We start from the raw sequence: 15,614 nt of genomic DNA on the forward strand, positions 1-15,614 counted from the left end.
TTGCCTTTTTATATCAAATTAGAAAAGCTTCTAAAAATAGTTAAGTATTTAAGTGAAAATCTGTATTAATTATTAACATACTGAACTCAAAATTTCCTCTTTTTTTAGGGGGAAATTGTAGTAAATTGGATAGTACTGCTAATAAAGAATGGACACCAAATAGTGTAGGGAAAAAAATGTGCCTAAATTTAGATAAAGAATGGCAAAAAGGCCAACATAAAATTAGAAGTAAAGAAAAACCTTTTGTCTATAATCTCCATAGAATTTTAAATTAATTTCTTGTCTTAGTTTTAAATATTAAGGTTTAGAAAGTGACATGGCTTACCAGATCTGCTCCTGCCTGAAGTAAGACATCTGCTACATCAGTATGACCATTTTCACAGGCATATGTTAGTGCTGTGTCCCCTGTTGCTGTTGTTGCATGAACATTAGCTCCTGCAGTAGTGTTAGATACACAGCCTTAATAAAAGAATCACAAGACACAAAAGTGGATACTGAAATTTCTTCTAGATAAGCCATATCTTCTCAAATTAGACAAAATAGCCTTAACCATTTCTACAAATAGAAAATATTGTCAGTATCTTTAAAAGCAAAAAAGAAAAATATTAGAAATAGATTACTGCTTAAAATTAAAGCTGCAGATAATTCAAACAGCAATAGGTAAATTATTTATTCAGAATACACACAAAAATTTATCACATTATTTTTCTGTACACATTGCATTATAATATTTGCACTTATATAAATCATATAAAAAAACTTCTCCCAAAAGCAAAAATGCCTACCTGCAGCTAATAAGTATTTAACTAACTCCAAATGGCCCTCTTGCGCAGCTTCCATTAAAGGGGTAGAACATCCTAGTTCTATATCAGCTCCTGCCTTAATTAGAAAGTCAGCCACTTCCAGAAAGCCTCCACAGCAAGCCAGAGTCAAGGCAGTTTCTTGAGTTTCTTCTGTCTGTGCATTGATATTTGCTCCTAAAATAAAGATTCTAATTACTTAAAGAAAGTCATTAACTTATTCCAGAGATAAATAAAACATGATTATTTCCTAATAAACTATACTTCAAAAGTGAACATATATATTACTTTACTAAATGATAAAGTGCCTCTCGCCTACTCCAGGAGACAGTTAAAAAAAAAAAAAAACTATCAAAACCATACCCCTGTTTGATGTACACTGCTGGAATAGGATTTATTCAGCCAGAAGATAAAAGCTGGGTGATACAAGAACTTAGAAAATAAACCACATTCCCTCATTATAAAGATTCAACATAATGAAGATAAAGATGTTGATGACAATAATAATAAATAATATTGACTATGCTATTATTTCTCAGGTAATATTGAATGCACTTTTACATATTATTATTAGCTCTATTTTATAGCTAAGGAAACTCAGGTTAATTAACTTGTCCAAGGTCATGACAACATTATAATTATCACTACTATCACCATCACCACAGCTAATACTTAACAGGCACTATATGACAGTGTTCTAAAAGCTTTATACAAATATATAATACTCTCACAACAACCCTACAGAAGAAAAAAATTGAGGTACAGAGGTTAGAAATTTGCCTCAAGTAACAAAATTAGCAAGCAGTAGGTTTGATTCAAATCTAAGAAGTCTGCTTCAAAAACTATGCTTTTAAAATTCTGTATTCTAGATACTACCTTTCAGTAAAAACGGTTTTTAAAAAATGTGCCATTCCTCTTAAATTTGTCCAAACAAAATCTTCACTACTATGATAGATATAAAATTAAGCTACAAATATGGATAGAGATGGGAGATTACTTCTAAATTTAAGGTATCTTAATACTGTAAAGTAACTCACTTTTCCCAAAAGAGAAGCCCAGTGTGTACTGAGCTCCTTGACAGCCTCTTATATGTGCATTCTTGCATTTTCATCTAGTTAGACCTTATGGCAGATTTCCCATACTGCATTTTATGGAACACTAGATACATCAAATATTTATTAATAGTGATTCTGCCCCAAGAGTCAGTCTCTCAATGTATTAGCTGCAGAAATGCTGAATATCATATACGCTCCTATATAACCTACAACCCTACCCCAGCCCTAGTCCTTATTTTTATTTACACAGTACACGTGTCTCTAAAAGCTCTATACTAAAGACATTCATTTGGTTTTGTTTATTAGCACAGTATGGGAGCTACTTTCAAAGCAAATACTTTAGTTTTTGTGATAGGACCTCATTAAAAATCTACTAGAAATAAAAATCAATGAAATACAATTTTTATAAAATTATAATCCTACATCTTACACATTTATGCTTTAGTGTCTTGACTGGTATTGGTTACCTTGTCCTAGAAGTAATGCCACCATTTCTTCATGTCCTTCACGAGCTGCTTCCATCAGTGGTGTATAACCTTCATCATTGACCTCTTCCAGGCTAGCTCCTCTTTCAATAAGTAAAGCTGCAAGCTCCACATGCCCACCACATGCAGCCAAAGTCAATGGTGATTCAAATGAATCAGCAGGCATGTTCACTTGGGCACCACTGTCAAGAAGTAACCTAGCTACTTCAACATGGCCATCCTAATTATAATGCAATCAAAAAATTAAATCAGCACCATTAAAAAAAGGTTTAAAAATACTTTTCAGTTGCTATACACTGAAGTTTACTGATTTACATTCAAATAAGAATTAACAAATCTGCATTTAACAGTTAAGTAAGCAAGTACTTATTAAGAATTATCTATACTTTTAGTATAAAGTAGTAAGTAGAGATCGAGAATATAAACATGTAGAAAATGATACCTTCAATCAAGAAGTTCATTAACCATCAGGAAAAAAAAAAAAACAGTAAGTATATGAAACAAGAGACTACTGTGAGATAACATCAACACTACATATTATAAGCCTAAATGCTAAAAGGGTAAAGTTTAGAAAGGGAAGGTAGGATTTTCATAGAAACCTGAAGGACAAGCCAATTTATGATTAGTGAGAAAAAGAAAAATGCAGTACTTTTTGGAGCAGTGGGGGAATTGAGCATGTTGTGTTAGGGAAACGGGAAAAAAATATGTACAAAGCACTTCTTTTGTTGCTCAACATTCAAATGCCAGTGAAAATTAAGAAAAAGAAAAGAATTTCTTTTAGTATCTTCTGCTTCCTTTACTGGTCTCCCTTTCCCACAGCTTTCCTAACTACTGACAACTCCAAGGATCTGTTTTCCCTTCTTTCTTCCTTTGATACACTTTTTCCTTCTATTTATTACCTCACAGACATTTCATCTTCTTTTGAACATGTCATGCCCATCTTTGTCTTGGTACTTGCCATATTACACAACTTTAATGTCCTATTTCTAAGGTTACTTTGCTGTTCTCCCTCCATAAGTTTTCTCCCTCTATAAATAGTCAACTCCTACATTTCCTTTAATACCCAATTTAAAACCTCAATGTCTTAGCAAGCCTCCAAATGTCTGGCCCCTACTACTCTCTTTCATCTACTTATAATACTTATCTCCACTGCTTGCAGGTTAGGTCTACAGAACATTCCATTTTAATTTCTTAATCTACATGCAGGTCGTTTCTCTAGTAAGGGTGGCAAGGACGTTTTAAGTTCCTTCTCATGGGGATATTACTGATCTGTTTTACACACATTATGTCATTTAATCCTCACAACAACCCTAGAGTAGGATATTATCCTCATTTTAACAGATGGAGAACTTAAAACCCTCCAAGAAAACTTGTTTGTTCAAAAGAATAATTTATTGAAGCAAACACTGGTATGGCAGTAAAAAAAATGATAAATGGATACCTAACTTTTTTTTTTTTAACTAGTAATTAAAATTTAACATCCTTTCAATAATCATTCTCTGAAGGGGAGATGAGACAAGAAACTTCAAATCCATCTGAGGCCTTTTTTATCTTTGGCATGTTTTTCTCATAAATCTGTCTATGTTATTCTGATCCATTTTTGTGCCACAAGTCACAGAGCGAGATACAGAAGTTTGTGAGTACTATTACATATTCTCAAGTACAAACTAAAAAAAGAGTTCTTAAAAAAGGAAATCAGGGCTGAGAAAAGACCATGATAGAGGGAGATTATGTAACATAAATAATATTCTAATTTCAAATTTTTCATAAATTAAATTACTGGTTTGATGAACACGTTACATTTAGTATTATGTGCATACTCTGCAGATTATGTTCTCTTTAATATCCTTGATAAACGTTTTATTTAAAAAGTCATTTTTTGTGTCAATTATGTAAAATCAGTATAGTTATGTGAGACTACGGAAATGAAGATAGTGCTGTCAAGCTTCAGAAAGCACCTCTGTTAGAAGTTAATGTTGTACAACTAACTCTGAAAACTACTCAGATAGCTAAGGTTCTGCTCCACAATAAGTCTATGATAAACAGAATCTTTGAACCAAGAAGGCACTCACTATACAATGGCTCTCTCTCTAGCTAACATATAAATATATTTCATGTATACATTTCACCAGTCTTACCATACAAGCCTCCATTAAAGCAGTGTGCATTTCATCTGTTTTATGCTCTTGATCTGCGCCTGCTTCCAAAAGAAATCGCACCATCTCTAGGTGTCCTAAACCAAAAGTGTATATGATTACTTTAAAATATTTTGAGAAGTTATATTTAACTTATAGCAATGAATTTATTAGCACAATACTAAAATCAGCCACAAGCCACCCTCAACTATCTAACACAAATTATCCAAGTGACCTTTGCTGTACTACTCCTTACTCTGTTGCCCTAGAAATGGCTGCTACTAGAAGAACCCTTGCTGCAGGTAAGCAAAGATGCCATTAAAATGCAACACCCAGAATATCCTCTCTACAACCTTTTAAAAGCCCAGGCATGCCAGTTATATTATTTATACTATGGACTAAATTAGCTTTTGTGTTCTAGTAGCCTGGGATAATGATCATCATTGAAGTTATTTCTATGAGGAAATGAGCTTCAAGTTTCAATAACTAACTCACAGACATTTTAGGAACAACCTGCTACTAAGTTAGAAACTATATATAAACATATTCTCAAAACAACACCATTTACATTTATTTATTTAGATATAAACATATACACATACACCCATACATAAACATACATACATATTTATGTAGTTCTAAATAAACCATATGCTTCAGTTCACATAAAGATACCTTATGAGTAGTTATAAAGCATATAAATTATATTTTAAAAAGGGCTTCAGATAGTACCAAGAAACAATAGAAAAAATGACCAATTTTTTCCCAACTTTATCTGGAATGAGCTGCAGTCAAGTCTCAATCAATTGGGACTGAGGGGAAGGAGTGGATGATGGACTCACAGATAAACAGTTAAAATAAAACTAACTTTGGTGAGAAGTGTAGCATCTATCACACCTTATTTTTTATAACTACCTTATTTTTAACAAACTATCTCTCTTTCCTCTCATTCTCCCTTCCGAAAGATGCACATCAGTGTCTAGTCTCAGCCTGAATTCTATCCCTTCCCAATCTTCCCCTTGTCAATCTGTGTCCTAGGAGACTCACCAGAAATAAAAGGAAAGAGTCTCCATAGATTCTTGGAAGTAGCAGAGATGTTCTCCACCAGCTCAGTTCTATATTCAGCTTCTCTAATTAAAGCCTGCAAGCCCCAACCTCAAATGCCCCTTTTGGAAAGTAGAGGGGTAGGGGAAGGCTACAAGCAGAGAGGGAAGAGTAGTTATATATAGCCCCATCCCAAAGTTCTCTGGCCAGCTGGGTCTCAGTAGTAAAATACAGCCAGTTCCAGGTTCAAAAATATTTGTGAAAAGGTGAGAGAGCCACCCAATCAGCCTGCCCTGGAGAGGCTGCCCCAAGGCTTATTTCCTCTCCTCCCAATGAAGACCAACCTCTGTCTAATTAGTGTACAGAACTGGAGAAGTAAGAGACCTCAGCTGTGCTTCCTAAGCACCCTTAATCTGAATTATCTGTAACACCAGACACTCAGAAGTCCTTTAGAGCATATTTTCATATTTAACTTAAATTTTAGTCATTTATGTGTTTAAGGATTATTTTAGCCATGTGTTTAAATGAAATTATTCCTAAAGACCTAACAAAACCTTGGCCGCTCAGAAGTAAAATGAAAACAAACAAACAAAAAAAGAAACCAACACCAGGATGAGGGAATCAAAGCCCTGGGTGCAAAATTTAAGGAGATATTCACTTACAAGCTTGTGTATGTAAAGATTCAGCCACTGAGAGTGAGTGCATCCTTAAATATTGTACCCTGCCTTGCAAGAACTTTTTATTGATGCCTCAGGGTCAAAAACTTATCATTTATTTTATGATACAAACGTGACACAGCTGCAGATCGTAGGAAATGCTAACCTGAATGGCGATGCAGACATAAAATTTTATGCAATTTGCTTTTTAAAAAGTTTCTTAGTTTAAAGCCATTATCATAAAGGTTGAGTCTGAAAACTGGCTCTGTGACTATCTTTTTAGAATCTATAATCTAGGGCATTAATTAGCTGAAGACGAAGTATCTTTTCAGACAATTACCTTGTCCTTCCAAAAGAAGATATTTTTCTGTATTTTCAGGTGGGGTGACACCATTTAAAACACCATGTACCCTCTTAGTACAGCTATATATGGGTAGGTGTTCTCAGTGTCAACCAGCTCTTCTAACTTTATTAAACATGCTGATAATACTCTAAAATTGTTCTTTTGAATACAAACTTCCCCATCATTTTCATTTTTCTTCTCATATATCCTTTCTTCAATTTTTCTCCTTCTTGGTATCATCAGAAATAGCTAAACATCTTTTTGTTAAGAGGTCATTCTGGCTTTTATTGCATTTACTTTAAACTCACAGGCTAAATACTTCTGGATTCAATAGGATTTGTTTGTGTGAACCAAGCAAAATATTCCAACAAGTGAAACCATTAAAATATATAGTGAATATTAAAATTAAATAACTGTTTCTAATAAAACAACTGGATCGACATTCATTTTTCATTGACAATATTCATAACACTGAGTGTATATTTTATAAGTTTAATATATAAACTTTACATGTTAAACTTTTTCAAACTGAAACACTTTAAACACTAATACTTTAAACACTAAACATATTACCACATTTTAATTTTACTTTTTAAGTGAAAAACCATACTATATAAAGTAACTCTCATTTCATGACTTTAAAAACTTAAAAAAAATTTATTGTACGGTACCTTTGTAACAAGCTAATGTAAGGGCACTCTCTTTAAATTCATTGGAATGCGTATTAATGCCAGCCCCATTTTCTAGCAGCAGTCTAGCTACTTCCACATGTCCAGCACTTCCAGCTTCCATAAGAGGAGTATGACCATTTTCATTATGGTCCTCAATACTAGCACCGGATTCCAAGAGCACCTTTACAACATCTACATAACCTCCAGCACAAGCATATGTAAGTGCTGTGTTGCCTATTTTAATGAAGAAAAACAAAGACATTAACATAAGATACCAAAATAAAACAGGTTTATTTATACCATCAAGAAGAAAACTGAAATGGGAGACTATAACCTTAATAAATGTAGATATTAAATATATAATTCTTTTCTTCATTGCATTTAATCTTACTGAAATCAACTCCCTATTCTTTCAATTTAAAATCAGGGTCAAACACATATGGAAAATCAGATACACTTATCACAATTGTAGAGCTATAAAAAACACTGAGCAATTCTGAAGCTAACTTTCCATATGAGAGAAAAGTTATGTTCATTCTAACTTTAATCAGAGAAATGTTTCCCAAGCTTTTTTTTTAGGATTGTAATTATTCATCATATATACATATACCTCATACTGTTGTTCCTTTTAATTACATATTTGTTTTTACTACAAGTTTAAACAACAGTTAACTGATCAAAATTAAAATAATTTCAAAAACATTCCCTTAAACATCTCCCATGTTACAGGGAGAAATAAAGTAAACTTCTGGGTAAAAATAAGAATTTCTAACAACCCACTTAAACTAGAACCTGCAGACCTTTAAAATTATTTAAAATATTAAATAAATTTGAAAGTCTTACATGAAGGAAGTGCACAAACTATATTTTCATATATTTTAGAGCTTTTATACAAATCTATCTATGTCCAAGTTTGAAAGAAAAATAAATTGGTTTAGACTAACATGTCCCTTGTAAGACGCAATTTTTCATTATACTTTCTTCTTCTGTAGGCCACAATTTAATAACACCTGCCTTTTGTTACATATCCTTCTTATTCTATTTTCCCTTACCTTCTCCCCTGATAAATAAGAAACCTGGGTTCAAGAGCTGTAGCTTACACTTATCTACTTTCAAGAGGATGGTCCTTCTCATTGGGCCAGTGTTTTAATACAAAAGGACCAAAGCCAAGTAATTGCCCTCACACGCAAAACTGGAGAAATGTCAATTCAAAATACATTCTATATACTTTAAACCCAATGCACAGACTTACACAAATGTGCAGCATCGATAATTGCAAAAGCATCACTAATTATCACTTTCATGTGAACTAATTACTACCAAAAGGTGTTCATATTTAAAAACTGAAAAAGAAATATACATAACCTGTTGAAGACTGTGCATTGACATCAGCTTTATGAGCTAGCAGCAACTTCACAATTTTGACATGTCCTCCATTAGCAGCAGCCATTAAAGGTGTAATGTCACCTTTGATTCCCCTATCTTCCACATTTGCATGCATTGCCAACAAAACCTTATGAAAGAAAAATTTTAAAGGGCATTAGAAAATGGTATCATCAACATTTATTATATACACATATTTATGTAAACACCTACCTTGTCATACTATAGTAAAAGAGCCAATAAACACAAAATGTATCTAACAAAACTACTTGTTGAAATGAGCCTGATAGCTGGTTTTATTATTTCCTTAAGACAGATTAAGATAAAACAAAGCAAAAAAAAAACAAAAAACTGTGAGCTTTATTTTGATAACACAAACCTGTGCAAGCTCATAATATCCAGCAGAACAAGCTAAACAAAGGAGGCTCTCCCCTTCCTCGGTGTGTTCATTTACACTTCGCCCTTCAATCAGTAACTTTCGCACAGCATTTACATCTCCTTCTGAACAGGCTTCTGCCAAACTGCGGCTATTAGGGAAAGAATATTGTAATATCAGGATATAAAAATATTAAAAAATTGCCCAGCATAAGTATTGATTTTTGAAGTTAATCTGGAGAGTAGTGCTAAATGAGAAAAATTATTTCAGCATTATTCATAACAAAATGAAAATATAACAATTCAGTTCACTGAGTTTTAAAACTCTACATATAAAAGTCACTGAATTAAAATGATCAATATTACAAAATGTTTTCAGTCATGCAACTGACAGATAAAGTCCAATTTACTATAAGTGGGGAAAAAAACCAAAATTTTAAAGCAAAATCGTGTAGAAAACCACATGAAGAAAATTCAAGTTTTAATTACACTTCTGTTTGTTCAGTAACTTGAAAATTTCTATAAATTTAATAAAATGGGTAAAACTTGTACTAATTATAAAGGCCCATCTGGGCCCTTCAATCAAGTAAAGGGAAATGAGACAGAAAAGTTGTGAGCATGCAATTTTGACTGATATATGAATAACTGATAAGGAGATTCTTTCTTTGAAGTATTTACTTATGCCATCATGTTCTGGGAAAGTATGAAAAATATCCAGGTAAGGCAAAGGCTTAATTCAAGCAAAAGGAGAGTGGGAAAAGTGGTGAAACAACAGAAAATTAGACTGAAAATAAAGTGTTTGCCCTGTAAACCTCCCAAAAGAATTCCAACTATGGACATTTCTAAGGATTCTTTCACTTTGGGATAAAATTCATTCTTAGCAAAACACTAAATCCAGTTCTTCTTTTCTTTTGTTGCTTATTTGGTTTTTTGGTGAGGGAGGTAATCGGGTTTATTTATTTATTTTTACTGGAGGTACTGGAGTTGAATCCAGGACCTCATGAATGTTAGGCATGCACTCTACCACTGAGCTACTGCGCCCTTCCCCCTAAATCCAGTTCTCTTAATTAACATTCTTTTCATTTCAAATATACTTCAGTACTTACATCCTCCTCTTAAAACATGGCCCTGTCACTTTAGGTACTAAAGGTATCCATGGATACCTCTTTTCTATACTCTACCACCCAGATTCAGAATATCATCTTTAGCCCAGATTATGGCAGTCTCCTACGCAGTCTCCCTGCTTATACCCTTGCTGTCCTTCAGGCTCTTTTCAAAGAAGCAGCCAGAGAGAGCCTGTTAAAAAGAAAGTAGATCACGTCACTCCTCTCTTCAGAATCCTCTATTGGCCTCTAATCTCATTCACAATAAAAACCAAAATCCTTATAAGATCTGTCCAATGGTAGGATTCCATACTCCTCCTTTTACCTCTGTTTTCATCACTTACTATTCTACTATTCTTACTCTTTCCACTTTAGCCAAATTGGCTTTTCTGTTTTTCATTAAAAACGTTAATTAAAGCTGCAACTGCAAGATTTATGTATCGGCTGCTCCTCTGACAAGACAGCTTCTCTCTCAGGCACAACTCACTGCCTTATCTATTTCAGGTCTGCTAAAAAGCCACCTTTTAAGTGATATGTAGATATTAAATATATAATTCTACCACCGTATTAAAAATGCAACATGATCTCCAATCCCAAACACTGCCTTAGCACTTCTCCGTTCAATTTTTTCTGCCCATAATCATTATCATTGTATGGCATACTATATATTTTTACCTACTTGTTAATAACTGTACTGTCCTCCTACTAAAGTGAAAGTCTCAAACAGCACTCAGTACTTTGTCTCTTAATAGCCGATTTTACAGGCACTGATAGTCTTTAGACACATTGTTCTTTATCACCTTTTAGTAAGTTTAGGACAAATCCTTTCCACATTTCCCATATAAGAACATACTTTTCCTCCCTTTCAAGTGCTTTCTCATTCTCTCTCTCCCTCAGGCACATACCCTCCTCTATTTTTCCATTTGAACTTTCATTCAATTTCCTTGTATGTATTAGCTTTAAAATATCCTTTCAGGAATTACTCTAGCAACAGCTGAACTTCAGAACTTGTGAGAAAAGGTTATGTTAAAATTTATCTGGCACATGGCACCACACTTAACTAATGTAAAATCTGGCACATAGCACTCACTGTACTCCATTGTTTCTCAAGTTTTGCTGAACAAATATGACTCACAAACACACTCTGCTGTTTTGCTGATCACCTCTAGTATTTTCAATGCCAAAGAATCTATCATCTTTATTTTCTTATTCTATTTCCCACTTGAACTAGCTTTAATATACTCTTCAAGGTGTTTATGATTTTCTCTCTTGCCAGTCTCAAAAGGCACCACATTAAAAAATATCTGGAGAATATCAATAATATTGTAGGCTAGTTAAACTGAACTTTAACTAAGGAATAAAACTGAAGTTAAAAGGAGAGTCAATCTATGAGAAGAATGGTAAAATAAATTCATAAAAACACAAAAAGTCAGATGAATGAAGATGAACACAGAGCCAAAGGAAACAGCAAATTCATACTCCTGCAATGATATAAACCTCTCTTTTATGGTCTTAAAAATGTTATATAGAAACATTAATTATACAAAAGACAATTTTTGAATGCTATTTTTTATTCTGTAAACTCATACATGAAAGAATACTCCAATTTTCTATTTAAAAGCAACTGCTAAAATACATTTGGTCCTTGAACAACACAAGGGTAAAGGGTATCCATATTCCATTCAATTGAAAATCTGCAAATAACTTAGTCAGCCCTCCATACATGTGGGTTCCTCCATACATGTGGGTTCCTCCATATCTGTGGTTCCTCTATATCCGTGTTTCTGCCTCCATGGATTCAACCAATCACAGACTGTGTAGCAATGAAATATTTACTAGTGAAAAAATGAGTGTAAGTAGACCTACGCAGTTCAGATCTGTGTTGTTCAAGGGTCAACTGTAAATAAAATGGCTTCTTTTTAGCTAGAGAAAAAAAAAGCCTCTGAGGAGTGAAGAAATTAATATGTACTAATGATTCTTTTCCAGCTGCTTTCTTGGCATATTTTTCACTATACTATTCATAACTGTTTTACATATGAGATGGTGTGATTTTTATTGCATAACATCATCAGAAAAACTTAAAAGGTCAAGTCACAAAATATTTATTTAGCCCTTATTAACCATAAACTATTATATAAAAGGAATTGTAGGACATACAAAAATAAAGTCTCTGGAACTCACTTACATTCAAGTTATGGAAACTAGATCAATGACTTTTTTTTTAACATTCATAAAACAAACAAATAAAAACCTTGCCTTTTAAAATGGTCAGAACTATGCATATGAATTAGAAAATGCCATGACTAATTACAAGTAATTTACTTCTTTGTCACCTAAACCTTTAAAGAAAACAAAACCTAAATAAGCAAAAAGTCCTTTATAACATAGTGGCTAAGACGTCAGCCTTGTAGTCAGACAGACACTGCTGTCCCAGCACTGCTACTTATCGCCTATTTGATTAAGTTACTTCTTTTCAGCTTTTCATTAGTAAAATGGGAATAAAAACAAAATCCATGCTAAGGCTTTTTGTGAGTATAAACAAGATATCACATGTAAAGTCGTTAGTATAGTACCCGGCACAAAATATATGCTTAGCTATTTTTATTATTTTTAAGAAAATGTTTTTCTATTGATCACAGTGAAAATATACTTACTTGTCCGACTGCCCTGCATTTGCTGTGCTTTCAGCTCTCATACGGGTAAGTGCAGCAGCAGCTTCATCCAACGCACAACTAACAGATGATGTCAACCTCCGAAGCACTTCAGGATCTGCAAAGGCTTTACCATCAGCCGTAGATAATTTGCCTATTCCTATTACATTATTTTCACACCAATTTGGATATACCCAAAGGGAGAAATAAAGCAAAATTCAAGTTACTTAACTCAATTTATGTTAACCTTCAAATGATAACACTGGACATACATATTATCTGGTCATAATCTTTTGGGAAATGACTGTTTCACAATTCTCTCATAATCTTATTCTTTCCATGTGGTCCATAAGTGCTTGACCCTGTGATTCTCTGGTTCTAAAATGGGTCAACTGAGTGTCCTCACTCAGACTTCTGCCATACATTTGTGAGAAGAACCTATGTTCGAGGGTTGCTAAATTGCTAAGATGTGAGTCATGAGCTATTTTGCCACTTTTATCACCACAAAAAGAAAAAGACTACCCAAAATAAGTCAACACAGAAGAGAATAGAGAAATAGAAAGGGTACAGTTCTGACAGTTATATTTGACTCACTGACACTAGCAGTGCCAGAAGCCAGCGCCATCCGTGTACTTTTGGCAAATGCTCACTTTCATTTAAGAATGTTTAGTTGGGCTACTACCACTTGTAACCAAAAATGGCCAGGTAAGACATTATAGGCTATATATAAGATAACCTATCTATGAGTACCTATTTGCTTCAAATTATGACTACAACTTATTATATACCCAAAATCATATCTAAAAGCACTATATTTAAAAACATTCAGAATAGCAAAATAAAAAAATTTCAAAAGCAGAAATGGTTAGTTACCATGAACATGAAACATAACTTGCTGCTATTCTAGATATCACTATAAAGCAAGCTTATCTCTAACCTTTATTATTCTAACTCAGTGGTACTTAATCCAGTCTGTCCATCAATGGAGACTTTCAAAAATAGAGAGGCTGAGCGCTCCTATACCTAAAGATGCAATTCAGTAAGTGAGGCCTAGATATCTACACATTTTAAAGACTCTAAGGAGATTCTGATGCACAGCCAGGATTAAGAATCTTTGCTTTAACTTGAAGATAGGACATCTAATGATAGGATATTACAGAACCCTGCTAATCAACATGTGGTTCATAAACTAGAAGCACTGCTGTCACTTGGGAGTTTGTTAGAAATGTAGAATCTCAGGGCCCCAAATTTACTGCATTTTTAAAAAAGATCCCCAAATGATTCAAATGCACATTAAAGTTTAAGAAACACTATTACAGGTTTTAAAACAAACTAACTAAGACCAAAAAGATCTCTCAAATTATGATAATTAACATCTGTACAGATTTCTTTTAATAGCAGAAGGACTTAATAATATCATATAAGTTTGTGTTTTAAGTTTATAAAAATAAAGTTTCTATGTGTTTGCTTTTCTTTCTGAAAAATCCAAGATATGAAATGTTACATGTTATGGAACCAAAAATAAATTTGGCAGGATGACTTTCTGATTTTAGGTATAACAAATGTTCAGAGCAGTCAAATTTAGTGTCTGCTACAATCAAGATGTACAAAGGATAAAAAACAGTCTTGGTCTCATTAGACTAATACCTACTATATAATTTGTGTCACTAATAGTAAAAGTTAACTGTAGTCTGAATCTGCTATAGTATTATTTACTCAATGAGATAACTGTGGTTAGTTAAGTACGCTAACATTATTGAGCCGAAAATGACAAATACATTTTCACATCAGAGAATTAGCTCCAATATTTTAGCCAACTCAGATTGGCTATATAATAACTATTTGTCAGTGACAGAAATAGAATTAGACAAGAGGATACATATGGATCAGTAGAACGTAATTCCTGTTTTAGAAAGAAAAAACATTGAAAACAGTATTTCATATTAAATTTTTAAGAACTTTTCATATCTTCATAAGTAAAAACGATTTTAGTAAAAATAACTAGGAAGTAGCTTAAGAAACACTTAGTAATCTTTCAAATGAATAAACAGTGATTGAAAATTAATTTCTTCTAGCTACTCTGGATTATGGTGATCCTTTTTTTACTGGTCTTATCCAATCAGTGAAGGTCAAATAAATAATAGAAAAGATATGTGATGACCAGATTATTCTTTCCAAGTTATGACATTTAATCAGTTAAACAACAGAACCACATAAGTTCAGAGAAAAGGTGCATTAAAAGATTATCTAGATTTCTGATTCCAAGATCATTTAAAGATAATTATTTTTCCCCTTTTTCTTCTTAGAATTTACTCAAAGGAGAACTAAAATATAGCAGGAACTCCATCTTTGATAAAACTAGAAGAAATTTGTAAATCCAAGCTAATATTTGTGAAGACATAGTAAAGAGGAGATGCACCTGACTTAGCAGAACAGAATAAACAGAAACATAGATATCAAAGAGAGACAAGGTGATAGGCCCAACAGGACTCAGGAGTTATATATGGTTCCAGGTTCAGGGGTGAGGCTTGGGTTGGAAAATAGAGACTGGCTGAACACCTGCAAGGAGCAGTTAGACACTGAAGACTCCATCCGCAAACTTCACAGCCAAATGACTACTCTCTATAGAACCTATCCAGAAAGGCCCTGGGCTAAGAGACACTGCGTATAGATGAGGCAGAGATGATACTAAATTGAAAACTAGGATTAAGTTAACATATGCATGATAAACAGTGACATCCTTAGCCCCCTTTCTACTCTCAGCTCCCAAAAAGCTGGCAGCCAGGTTGATAACTGACTAGACAAAAACAGGTATTTGTGTCTCTTCAGAAACTGAACAGCCACAGAGAAAAGACTTAAAGATATTGACATTTGGGGGCCCTCAAAGAAATGGAGGGGTTTCTGTCCAATCAC

At 33.5% G+C, this 15,614-nt stretch overlaps 1 protein-coding gene across 8 annotated transcripts in view; it reads right to left on the reverse strand.

Moving 5' to 3' along the window:
• ANKRD17 (ankyrin repeat domain 17) overlaps positions 1–15,614 on the reverse strand; it is a 155,440-nt gene that overhangs the window by 63,825 nt on the left and 76,001 nt on the right. For 5 of the 8 annotated variants that reach the window (XM_064485318.1, XM_064485309.1, XM_064485338.1 and 2 more), the window contains exons 3-10: positions 12,705–12,861; positions 8,952–9,099; positions 8,555–8,702; positions 7,190–7,423; positions 4,479–4,573; positions 2,323–2,560; positions 786–977; positions 326–459 (exon numbers count right to left, since the gene is read on the reverse strand). In XM_064485318.1, the coding sequence (XP_064341388.1) occupies positions 326–459; positions 786–977; positions 2,323–2,560; positions 4,479–4,573; positions 7,190–7,423; positions 8,555–8,702; positions 8,952–9,099; positions 12,705–12,861 (1,346 nt within the window). The remainder of the gene's footprint in view (positions 1–325; positions 460–785; positions 978–2,322; positions 2,561–4,478; positions 4,574–7,189; positions 7,424–8,554; positions 8,703–8,951; positions 9,100–12,704; positions 12,862–15,614) is intronic. The other 3 variants (XM_064485323.1, XM_010982731.3, XM_064485346.1) reach the window with 1 other exon arrangement.

This window comes from Camelus dromedarius, chromosome 1, assembly GCF_036321535.1.
Source record: "Camelus dromedarius isolate mCamDro1 chromosome 1, mCamDro1.pat, whole genome shotgun sequence".
Classification (NCBI taxonomy): domain Eukaryota; kingdom Metazoa; phylum Chordata; class Mammalia; order Artiodactyla; family Camelidae; genus Camelus; species Camelus dromedarius.